We start from the raw sequence: 13,283 nt of genomic DNA, 5'->3' as shown, positions 1-13,283 counted from the left end.
GTGGATAATGAGAATAAAGGTGTGTTATAAACAAGGACTTGTTTATAAGGCAATAACACACAACACTAAGGGAACACAATCTCACATCAAGCATTAGGTTCACTCTCAAGCTCTTGGCTTTCTCATTCCCCTCTAGAGAAGCATAAGGAAAACCTTTCAGCGCTCTAACATCTGGAAGATCATCACACCCTCATACCTTCGAGATTCCGAAATGGCTCAACAAGGTATGTTCTTCTTCTTCACCATGAAATCACTTGGGGTTTCTTCGGTTTGGGTCATGGTCGTTCCATATGGGTTTGTGTATGGGCATAAACATTAGGTTATCGGAACGAAGTCATGACCATAAGGACTTCCGCATTCAATCTAAGAATTATTGTCGGAGAAATTCTCCAACAGTTTATCCTTAGAATAATTTGCATTTATCCTTTCCATATATTCCCCTACTTTGAAAATAAGAGATACAAGCAAAATAAAAACTGCAAAACAATGACACATGACTCACATATATAACTACACTTAATTCACACAATTTTGTACATCAAGCATTCCTTGATTTTAGACAATTTCATGCTAAAATTTAACAAAACTCACACAGTTATAAAAATGACTGAATATTGCAATGCTTACTATCTGTACAACCATAAAATCCTAGAATACAATCTTTTCAACATTATATATATTTTTTGAAATTTGAGTCATATATTGAATATGATTAAACAAAAATCATGACATTTCACAATGAATCTCATACGGATATTCAAACAAGTTCTAAAAATCTACTCAATTATAAATTCTCACCAAAAAATTTAAGCTAAACTTAAGGAATAAGTTAAAATACTTATTCTATATCTTAGTCACTCATTCTATGAAATTATAATGATTCATATCTACTGACTAATTCAAATCATGTGAATCATTAGATTTTCATATAATGTATGACTAAGATGCGAAATAGAATTTTGTAACTTATTCTTGGAGTAAGTTGATCACATCTCTTTGTAAAATTAGCACTCTTTTAAAAAATTGATAAATACCCTTATTTCTTTGAAAGTTTACCAAAATACCCCTAATTGGATACCACAATATTCTTATTACTCTATTGAAATGATTGGAATGCCCTTAGCTTGACAAAATAACTTTAATGAGTTAATTAAATAATAAAACACATTGTAATATCCATAAGTAGGTAAAAATAATTATCTGACCTTATAAAATCACAAAAAAATATTAGAGTGTCCCTTTTGGACAAAAAAATATCACTTCACCTTTTATCTCTTCCCTTTTTCCTTCTCTTTCTCCCTCTAGTATACAAAATAGTCTGAACAAATTTAGTTGTGAGTCAGTATAACTCTATTTTCTCTTAGGCTTTCACACTACACAAAACATCCCACTATTGCTTTGTTCCTACCTCTCCAAGCACAAAATCTTTTTGTCTCCTCCCAATAGCCTAAAAATATATCATTTTCAATTGTGTCAAGAGAGATTTTTTCTTCGACAGGTATTTTTAAGGATTTACACACAATAGGCACGATAGTATGTTAAAAGGAAGATTTAGAGAAACGTGAAAATGTAATATATTTTTCATTATTATATTTTGAATATGAAAAATGTGTATTCTATTTTCTAATTATGTTGTACTATAAATAAATATTTTGATAGCTACTACTTTTTCTACTTTAATATATATGTTCTTTTGGATTAGGGCATCATGTTCTTGCCACAGATGATGAGTGCATGGTTTTTATTTTGGAATCTTCTCTGATGTCTATTTAACCTTATGTTTTTAGCTTAGATTTGTGTTTTTTCTTTTAAGATCGTGAGATTAATTTCTGTGTAAAAAGGGAACATTAACCTTATATTCCGATATGAATTCTTTTATTACATTGTTTACTGGCTGTGAATATAGTTTCATTATTACATTGTTTACAGGCTATAAATACTACTACCAATTCGTAGTCACATTACTTTTAAAAAAAATTTGTACTGTTTATAACATGTAAAACAAAAAAGACTATATTCATGCATCAGGTTGGATAACAATATAGTTTCATTAACATGCTACTATTAAGAATGAATTACAATAATTTATAATGCCAAAAACATTATTGGCTAAATTGTGGACTAAGTCACTTTAAAATGTTCCATAGTACTGTCAAAATTATATGTGCAAACTATCAATTATGTTGTTCATAAGATAAACAATACAACTCACTGTATTAGTCAATCAGACACATATTATGCTATGGAAATCATTCTAGAATTACATGCACCAATATAACAAATGTGACTTCATAGTACCACAAAAAGAAAGATAAGGAAAAAGCTAGAAACACTTCTAAAGACAAAGGGAGAGAGAAAGAAAAAGTTGAGGAAATGCATATGAGCTTATGTGTTTTTATGAAGCAAGGGATCTCCTATTTATAGGCTTAGAAACCAAATGCCCAAAAAATTGAATGGCCCAAAATTCGAGCTTATCAGAAAGTGAACAATCAGATTAAGATGAAGCAGATTAAGTTTGTCCATAACTGAAAGAAAACTTATTCATTACCAACCGAATTTATCCATTTGTGAACCTCGAGCTAATTGTGTTTGAAGAAGTAATATTATTTTTTCTTTTCCTTTTAAAACTATTTCTTTTTAATAAAAAGAAATATGCTGCATGACCCAAGCCCGAACCAACCGAGTTGTGCAGCTGGAAGGCGACAAACGTGGTGGTCATGTGGTGTGCATAATCCTGCACTACAAAACCATTATACCCCTTAGGACACACATCATGTAGTACATCTCTTATTTATAAATACTCTTCAAGTGTTTCCTTTACCCAATGTGAGACTTAATTTCCTTTCACGTCGCTATATCCTTCAAGGGCATCAAGAAATCTTATGTAATATAACTCATGGTTCATGGTTCTTTTTAGGTATCTCATCTCTCTCTCAATATCATGTCAATGCTCCATACTTAGTATTGCACCAAAATGTCACACATAGACAATATTGGATGTAGTACAATCTATGACATACATACACCTATCAACAATGCTCCTGTACTCACTATGTCGTACACCATTAGTTTTGAAAATAATTTTACATTAAATCATATGATATTCTACTAGGTTTACAATCAAATAATCACATTTTCTTAAAATTTTCTGAATGTAATGAGATTGATGTAAAAAAGTTCCATCTTTTGACCTACTAATCTTAATACCAAGAATTATACTCCTTTCTCCGAGGTCTTTTATATCAAAATTGTTACACAATCATAATGATTTCACATTATTCATAACATAAAATTTGAAACTAAATCTGAGTAGGTTGTCTATATAGAGACAATACAGTACAAAAGTCATTTTCAAATTTGCAATAAATGTATTTGTCACATTTATTTACGTAAACCTGTTTGAGAAAGTTCAATTGTCAAATTTTCATGACACTGTCTAGGTGCTTGCTTAAAACCACATATAGGCTTATCTAACTCACATAACTCATTTTCTTATTCCCAAATTACAAACCGTTCAAGTTGTTCCGTGTATGTTTCTTATTCCAATTTACTATTTGAAAGAGCAATTTTAACCTCCATATTGTGTAATACTAAATTTTCTAAAGGAGCAAAAGAAACTAGTACGCTAATTGATATTATTCTAGTAACTAGAGAAAATGTGTTAAAGAAATTTATATTTCCTCTTTTCTTGAGATACTTGGCTACAAGGTGAGCTTTGTATTTATCAACTCTTCCATCGAGTTTTATGGATATAAGGAAAGTGTTTACGAACTTTGAAGGTGCTAGGATGAAGAATTGATATGAAAAACTAAAGGCCAATTGTTTATACTCCAGTAGAAGTCAAAATTCATGAAGAAAAATAACAACCAATGGATTTTCTGGTGACTTAAAGCTAATGTTATGAAAGAAAACGAAAATGATAGAATGAAGAGAAAAGGATGAAACAAGAGATGGTGATATGGGATGTCACACTCAGCGGGAGTAATAAGCCCTCAGAACGTCGCAAGAGAATGATCTCTTGATAATTTCTCGGTTCAGTAGGAACCCATGAGAATCACTCTCAAACTATGCTCCAAGCAAAGCTCTAATGAAGATTATTCATGTGCTCTAGATTCAGAAATACGACATTCATTTGTAGGTAGCTGAACTAGATAAGAAATAAACCCCATTATCGAAAGTATAAGTTCTAATAAAGCAATAAATGTTATATCCTTCACTAAATCCTTTGGGGTAAGAAAATGGCAAACCTTTTAAAGATTACATACAACATAATAAACTCATGGATTTTAGTCTAGAAGGGTCTAGAACCACTTATTCAAAAAGGGAAGTTACAATTATTCCAAAAATCCCAAAAAAATGAAAAGTCAATCGACCATTCGATTCCCCAAAGTCAAATATGAAACTCACATATTCATAATTTATTTTAACAATTCAAAGCACTATTGTGTACCCAAAAATCCTTAATCCTTCACTTCTTGAATAAGTCTAAACCTTGTCATTCAAATTGTTGGTTGTCTATCCTTGACACACATCATAAGTCTATTAAGTGTCAGATCTTGTTAGATTCTTATTAGGGTGATGACTACTTCTCTCATCAAACAATTTTCCGGCACAAGTGTTTGAAATGAGTTAGACTCCTCTCCATTAATGGCCTCTCCATTAATGGAGAGGCAAATTATGAGAAAATACACTAAAAACTCAATAGACAATGACATTTATGACTTTACTTTTTATTGAAATTACAATTTTGACATTAAAAATACATTACAAAATATAACTTGCCTCTCCATTAATGGAGAGGAGTCTTACTCGTTTGAAATGATATATTTCAAATTGAAATTTTTTTGTTGATATTAAAGCTGGCAGAACTAGAACTAATAATTCATTCGTTAGTGAGGAAGCCTCTGTTTATAAGTTAAGATGGCTTATTCATAACTGAATGAAAACTTATCTATTGTCAGTTGTGTTTATCCATTTTGCTTGTCAGCCATGTTTCTAGAAACATTATTTTTTCTTGTTAAAAATAATTCCATTTTTAATAAGAAGAAATATACCACATAGCTAATGTAGTATATGTACGGTGGTTATGTGGTATGTGTCTTCTCCAACTATAAATCTCTTCAGACACTCTAAGTAGTGCATCTCTTACTTATAAACACTATTGTATTTCCTTTATCTAATGCTAGACCTTTTTTTTCATTTGAAAATAACCAACAACTACTCAATTTGGTTTTCTTCCCTTAGTATTTTAGACATTTACACCCAATCTTAACTTCAAATGTTTAGAATCCTACAATAAAATATTTCTTTCCCTAGAGTAACATCTGGGTTTTAATCTCTAGCAAATAAATTACCATAAACTAAGGATACAAACTTATACAACAAAAAATAAATCATATTATTGTTGTAAATCTCCTCAATCACTCATGCAGAATATGAGTAACAGGCCTTCCAAGTCCCTTCCTCTAGCTCCAGTAACTAAGTTTATAAAACTCAAATCTGATTCAGGCATCATCTTGAATTGTCTGCAATAGTTGAATAGAGAAGACCAATGAAAATTAGAATACTAGATTGGAATGAAAATAGTCCTTAAAATAGACTCTTAACTTGAGGGGTAAAAATGTGTAAATGTACCCTCTCCCCAAACCTCACAAAGTATGAGTCTCGTGCACTGAATTATTTTTTTATTGGAATGAAAGTAGTAGATGTAGGATTATATTTAACTTACATTTGAAACATCCTTCCACAAGTTGAGAGTCTTAAGAGCCTTTCCTGATTGTTGTGTTTCGCGTGCCATAGCTACCCCATCAGCTAGGTTTCTCACATAACCACTGACCAAGAGAGCTGCTGCAGCATTGAGGACCTGCAAATTTATTTGTACAAATTAATAAAAATTAACAAGAGACAAATATCAAAATAACATACATTATATAAAATTTCAGTGACAAAAATTGCAAGAGAAGTAACAAATCATGTTAACCAAAATAAGGGGATTAAAATCAAAATAATCTGCACAGGTAATGAGCTCGCACGAATATAGAATGGAACGAACCATCTTAACCAAAATTTCAAAAGCTCCTACCTAGATTTAAAAATAATTTGCACAAACAAATTCTCTGTTTTTCTTTCCAGAGCCAATGATTACCATCACTTAGACATTACCCTGTCAGCTACTTCAAGATTAGAAAACTAAAGACACTTACCAAAGCATCAGCAATAGGCCCTCTCTCTCCAGCTAGAACACGCTTCAGAACCTCTGCATTGTATTCTGGGCCACCGCCTTTTAGGCTTTCAAGAGTGCACCGAGGAATGCCAAAGTCCACTATTCGTTTGAAATGATATATTTCAAATTGAAATTTTTTTGTTGATATTAAAGCTGGCAGAACTAGAACTAATAATTCATTCGTTAGTGAGGAAGCCTCTGTTTATAAGTTAAGATGGCTTATTCATAACTGAATGAAAACTTATCTATTGTCAGTTGTGTTTATCCATTTTGCTTGTCAGCCATGTTTCTAGAAACATTATTTTTTCTTGTTAAAAATAATTCCATTTTTAATAAGAAGAAATATACCACATAGCTAATGTAGTATATGTACGGTGGTTATGTGGTATGTGTCTTCTCCAACTATAAATCTCTTCAGACACTCTAAGTAGTGCATCTCTTACTTATAAACACTATTGTATTTCCTTTATCTAATGCTAGACCTTTTTTTTCATTTGAAAATAACCAACAACTACTCAATTTGGTTTTCTTCCCTTAGTATTTTAGACATTTACACCCAATCTTAACTTCAAATGTTTAGAATCCTACAATAAAATATTTCTTTCCCTAGAGTAACATCTGGGTTTTAATCTCTAGCAAATAAATTACCATAAACTAAGGATACAAACTTATACAACAAAAAATAAATCATATTATTGTTGTAAATCTCCTCAATCACTCATGCAGAATATGAGTAACAGGCCTTCCAAGTCCCTTCCTCTAGCTCCAGTAACTAAGTTTATAAAACTCAAATCTGATTCAGGCATCATCTTGAATTGTCTGCAATAGTTGAATAGAGAAGACCAATGAAAATTAGAATACTAGATTGGAATGAAAATAGTCCTTAAAATAGACTCTTAACTTGAGGGGTAAAAATGTGTAAATGTACCCTCTCCCCAAACCTCACAAAGTATGAGTCTCGTGCACTGAATTATTTTTTTATTGGAATGAAAGTAGTAGATGTAGGATTATATTTAACTTACATTTGAAACATCCTTCCACAAGTTGAGAGTCTTAAGAGCCTTTCCTGATTGTTGTGTTTCGCGTGCCATAGCTACCCCATCAGCTAGGTTTCTCACATAACCACTGACCAAGAGAGCTGCTGCAGCATTGAGGACCTGCAAATTTATTTGTACAAATTAATAAAAATTAACAAGAGACAAATATCAAAATAACATACATTATATAAAATTTCAGTGACAAAAATTGCAAGAGAAGTAACAAATCATGTTAACCAAAATAAGGGGATTAAAATCAAAATAATCTGCACAGGTAATGAGCTCGCACGAATATAGAATGGAACGAACCATCTTAACCAAAATTTCAAAAGCTCCTACCTAGATTTAAAAATAATTTGCACAAACAAATTCTCTGTTTTTCTTTCCAGAGCCAATGATTACCATCACTTAGACATTACCCTGTCAGCTACTTCAAGATTAGAAAACTAAAGACACTTACCAAAGCATCAGCAATAGGCCCTCTCTCTCCAGCTAGAACACGCTTCAGAACCTCTGCATTGTATTCTGGGCCACCGCCTTTTAGGCTTTCAAGAGTGCACCGAGGAATGCCAAAGTCCACTATTCGAATAAAGAAAATGATGTGAAGAGTTAATCCAACTATGCAAACTTATAAAAAAATCCATCATAGCACTCAATTACTTGTAGAAGAGCTTTATCAATTTAATTCATAACACACCAATTTTAAAACCATAAATTATTAAATGTTTACATGGATCGAATGAGAACTTATCAATTCTATCTGGAGTAACATCAAGCACTGTACCAGGTCCTGCATGTAACACAAACAATACGTCAAAAGGGACCAGTCACCTCTCAATCAAATACCAATATCTTCCCAATAAACAAGCAAGAAATAAGAAATCTTACCAAGAGGACTCATTTCATCCAAACCTTCACAGTGAACAACTAAAGCTCTTTTCATGCCGAATCTATTAAGGGCTTTAGCCATTTTCAAGACCTATCCAAAAGACCAAGGCAAACAGCTTATAAGAGATACACAAATGGAGGAATAACAGCAGTAACTGGATCCTCAATCCCTCAGGACCTAATATTTTGGGAAAGGAAACAAAGAATGTAAAATAATATTTATGGAAAACATGTAGAGACGAAAAATAACTACATAACCCAAAGTTTTAGTGTCAATATATAATTTACAATAAAACTTTCCATATGAAGCTTGCTGCAATAATCACTTCAATAAAAACATTGGTGAGTCAAAGGCAATTTGAAAATTTTAATTTCAACATAAACAATCAATATTGAGCGATTATTCAATCAATGGAATATAAGGGTACCTAATCATACATATGAATGTAATGTACATTTATTGGGTAGTATACAAATACATGATTGTTAGAAAGAAAAAGAAACCGAAACCAAAAACACTGTGTCCAATTGCTCCAGATACCTATGTTTATAGAATAAAGAAGAAAGATTGACTAAAATAAGTTGATATTAGAGAAAAGGGTTGAAGTCATCTACTTAATTCCATTGTAAAGCAACTACTTTGAAGCCCATGAAGCATCCAAAGTATCAACCTTGAGGCTACAAATGTTATGTGGAAAGAGAACTCAGATTTTCTCGTTTCTTGATAAGGTATTCTACCTTTAAACTCAAAATTGCTCTTTCAGAAAGATGATTAACTTCAAAGCATGTAAATGATATTGAATGATAGGAAAGTCAATTGTGGTGAAGTTACAACACCCAACAATCAAGCCTTCAATCCAGAAGGTGAGGTCCACCATATGGATCAAACAATACTATAATGCTCTTCCTCTAGAAATTGGACTAACCTCCGTTTGATATACTCTCAATATGGGGCTTCTACCGTCTCCTTCACACATGTCTAAACCGTCTAAGGCACGATACTACCATCTTTTCTACAATAGAGTTACTCTAACTTTCTCCCTAATGCATTCATTTCTAATCCTCTCTTGTCTAGTGTGTCCACTCATCCAACACAATATTCTCATCTCTGCTATATGAAGTCTATTCTCTGCTTAAATTTTATTGCCCAACATTCAGTCTCATATAACATTGCAGGTCTTATAGCCATGCACTAAAACTTCTCCTTAAGCTTGAGTGGTACATTTTTATCACATATGACACCTGAAACACATTATCACTTCACTCAACCCTTTTGAATCCTATAGTTCACATCTCTTCTTGAATTTTATAGCCCAACATTCAGTCTTATATAACATTGCAGGTCCTATAGCCGTGCAGTGAAACTTCTCCTTAAGCTTAAGTGATACATTTTTATCACATATGACACCTAAAACACTCTGTCACTTCACTCAACCCGCTTGAATCTTATGGTTCACATCTCCATCAATTTCTCATTGTCTTGTATAATTCACCCAAGATACCTAAATCTAATTACTTGTGATATGATATGATCCTCAATATTTACCAATATAGTAGGGTTTGTCTGCCTTTTGTTGAACTTACACTCCATATACTTCGTCTCACTCCAACTTATGTGAAATACATGTCCTTCTAAAGCTTGTATCCATATTTCTAGCTTCTCATTTAATTCCTCTCTCGAGGAGAATGTCATCTTGCAGTAAATTATTTTGAATATATTACAAACCAATTTTTTCAGAAGAAACTTACCAAGTCTTCTGTATATACTCCGACAACAGCATATGGTGCCCGCGCTGGATTTAACATGGGACCCAATATATTGAATACAGTTTTAACTTTTAGCTTCTTTCTTACTGGCCTGACAATCTTCATCGCTGGGTGATACTTGGGAGCCATCATAAACCCAATTCCAGCTTCATTAATGCACTTTGTTACCCCCTGCATTGCAAAAAAAAACATAAAAATAAATTATTGAATGCATTAACCAATAACAATTTCTCTTGGATGAATTCTATTCATTAAACAAACAGGCCTGAAGACATACTAGTCAATTTACCACTATTATAATCTAAAATTAACAACAAAAGGTTACTACAGTTTTAAACAATAAACATTCCATTTAATTTTGTCAACATGAACCCTGCTGCTAAGTCTCACAAAGTCAGCAGTTACTCATATGCAATTGTTTTCCACACAACAAACATGGCTAGTATGAATTGACACCTACAATTATATGTCAAGAAAACTAATCAGAGATTTCCATTCTCAATGCAATTTGCACTAACCTGAGGGCCTAAGTCAATAACCACTCCCAACTCTTCTAACACATCAGCACTTCCACATGCTGAAGAACTCGAACGGCTTCCTTGCTGCAACAAGTAATAAAGTTCTGTTATTTAAACACCCAGACAGCGACACTCGGACAATACCACACTCAGACAATACCACGCTCGGACAATACCACGCCCGGACAATACCACGCTCGGACAATACCACGCTCGGACAATACCACACTCATACTTGCACACATACAGTACAATATCAAAGTCCATGGTATAAAAAACATCAATGCAAGTAAAGTGACCAAATAGCACATCAAAACCTAAATTGTTTCAGTCAAATCAACATTTAACCCTACGAATATTCATATTCACCTTTGCAACTCTGGCACCACAAGCTGCAGCAAGGATCGAAGACCCTGTCGAAATATTGACAGTATCTGCACCATCCCCTCCGGTTCCAACAATGTCAACAACATCACCTAAACCTTCAACCTTTGTAGCGTGTTTGAACATTGCTCTAGCCAACCCTACAACCTAACCATGAACACACCAAAAAATTCAACAACCTCAATTTCACACCAAATTATACAAATTATGAAATTAAATCAACAAAGTATTTCTTACTTCTTCATAAGTCTCCCCTTTGGCTCTAAGAAGAACTAGAAAAGCACTAATCAACGCCTCATTAGCTTCATTCAATAGCAATTCAAGCGATTCTTCCGCTTCGTTTTCCGTTAAATCGATTCTATTGATTAGCGATTCTATCAACTTAACACATTAATTTCACACACAAATCAGTCATATAACAGTCAACATAATAATAATAATTAATAATTAATAAAAACAATGCAGTTTCAAAGAATCCAATGTGATTTCCAGATTTGGAAAAAAATAATGACGAACCTTAGTTGGATACGGAATGGAGGAGGTGACTGAGGGTGGAATATGTGAAACGGCAGCGTTTGAAGCAGTAGCAACAATAGGGGAGGACCTTTGTGTAAGAGGAGAAATTGGGTTAATGTAAATATTAGGAGAAAAAAAGGATGGAGTTGTGTGAGTGAAAGAAAGGGAAGAGATTGTGGAGAAAAATGATTTTGCCATGGCTAATCTTATTATTAGTGAGAGATTCAGAAAAGTTAAAGCTCCCTATGAGGGGAGAAAGAGGAGGGGAGTGAACTTAAATAGAAATAATCACTTTAGGACGAAAAGGTTGAAGGAGATATCACTATATTTCATTTCTTTATATCTCAAACCAATCAACACAAAATAATATATTTCTTATGTTTCTTTTTTTAGTGTCTTTCTGTTTTATTTCTTCCTCTCTTTTTTAAAACAGAGCAAAATTATAAAATGTGAATGAGTTAGATTTAGAATGGTTGGTGGAGTTTGGTTTCATAGTTTTTTGTTGTTCTGAGTATAAAAATGGAAAATGTATTAAATGGTAAGGGAGAATTTTTTTCTCTTTTTTTAATTTAACCTGCTTGATTATCATTGTTTTTTGTCATCATTGTTATTAAAAAATGGTAATTGGTTGGAATATGTTACTGTTTTCCTTTTTTTGTTTGAATTGTTAAGATATACATTTATTAGATTTAGAATGTAAGATAAACATCAACACTGTAGCTGTTTTCATCCTTGTCACTATAGGACATACATCCTCCTATAATTAACATTATGTTTGCATTGCTACTATTTTGATCGATAGTAAAAAAAATTAGTTATTAATTTTTTTTGGTATTATCAAATGTATTTTCTTACTTTTGGGTAAGGAATAAATCTCTTTCAGAGTTTGTGGTTGTCTCTCCCAATAAGTGTTGCTCGTAGGAATTGAACTATTGACCACCTTAGCAAGGCCTTATACCACTAATTTCATGAATAAGTTAAAAAAAACTTATTTTCATAAAAAAAAAATTAAAAACATACTCAACATCTTAATCATTCATTCTGTGAACCAAAATCATTAAATTTTCATAGAGTTGATAGCTAAAATATGGAATAAGTCTTTTTAACTTACCCCTAGAATAAGTTGACTCATTTCTTTAGATATATAATATAGTACATTTTTTACTGCATAAGCTTTGCTCTCCGTCATTATTAGTATGCATCTTTTTGTTGTTGTGATTTTGTTCTTTTTTCACAATTTTATTAAAAGGAAAACATACATACATCTCAATATGTTTATAAGAGGTATCTATTTTGCTTTTGTTTTGTTATTAGAGAAAACAGGTGGTATATTAATTAGTCCATCATTGGTAGGTTAATGTCATTATCTCTTAAAATAAAACAATTCATATTAATAAATGATGACATACATTGCTGATGCACAAATATTAAGCTTTTTCTTATTGAATCTTCTTTTAATTTACTCCTAACTGTAACGTCCAAAAAAAATTGATATCTTCTCGTAATTAATTTTTAAACCAAATATTATAGTGTATTTTATGATAACATAAGTATAATGATGTAATTAATTTACTAAGAATATATCTCATTAATTTATGATAGAACTTTATTGTTATTAGTATGTTGACTGACACTTCGTGTTTGTCGTTCTACATTCTTATTTTTCTAATATCAAGTGTATACAGAAAGTTTCTATAAATTTCAAGTTTTCAACTTTTTCACAATTTTTTCCGTAGAATTTCAACCAATTATTGAAATAGTGATGTTCTAGGGGTAAGGCAATGTATAAATCTAATTAAATTTTATTCATTTTTATGGTTTTCACAATTTTTTCCGTAGAATTTCAACCAATTATTGAAATAGTGATGTTCTAGGGGTAAGGCAATGTATAAATCTAATTAAATTTTATTCATTTTTATGGTTTTCACAATTTTTTCCGTAGAATTTCAA

General features: G+C 32.0%; 2 protein-coding genes across 3 annotated transcripts; both read right to left on the bottom strand.

The window, feature by feature from the left end:
- LOC109327719 (anthranilate phosphoribosyltransferase, chloroplastic-like) lies at positions 5,209-6,945 on the bottom strand. The gene is made up of 4 exons (XM_019560883.1): positions 6,942-6,945; positions 6,204-6,421; positions 5,729-5,863; positions 5,209-5,525 (listed from the first exon to the last, which is right to left on the bottom strand). Exons 1-4 carry the CDS (start codon positions 6,943-6,945, stop codon positions 5,505-5,507), a joined length of 378 nt encoding a protein of 125 aa, XP_019416428.1. The 3' UTR covers positions 5,209-5,504.
- LOC109328451 (anthranilate phosphoribosyltransferase, chloroplastic-like) lies at positions 6,726-11,594 on the bottom strand. 2 transcript variants are annotated; one of them, XM_019561919.1, is made up of 10 exons: positions 11,334-11,594; positions 11,055-11,201; positions 10,803-10,964; positions 10,434-10,517; positions 9,898-10,086; positions 8,149-8,239; positions 7,991-8,050; positions 7,721-7,839; positions 7,246-7,380; positions 6,726-7,042 (listed from the first exon to the last, which is right to left on the bottom strand). In XM_019561919.1, exons 1-10 carry the CDS (start codon positions 11,529-11,531, stop codon positions 7,022-7,024), a joined length of 1,206 nt encoding a protein of 401 aa, XP_019417464.1. In that variant the 5' UTR covers positions 11,532-11,594; the 3' UTR covers positions 6,726-7,021. The 2 variants fall into 2 exon arrangements, with proteins under 2 accessions (XP_019417464.1, XP_019417465.1); XM_019561920.1 differs by having other exon boundaries at positions 11,055-11,198; positions 11,334-11,593.

The sequence above is a fragment of the Lupinus angustifolius genome, chromosome LG15 (assembly GCF_001865875.1).
Source record: "Lupinus angustifolius cultivar Tanjil chromosome LG15, LupAngTanjil_v1.0, whole genome shotgun sequence".
In the NCBI taxonomy this organism is placed as follows: domain Eukaryota; kingdom Viridiplantae; phylum Streptophyta; class Magnoliopsida; order Fabales; family Fabaceae; genus Lupinus; species Lupinus angustifolius.
Note: the sequence above shows the minus strand (reverse complement) of the source record. Positions and strands in the feature narration are given on the sequence as shown.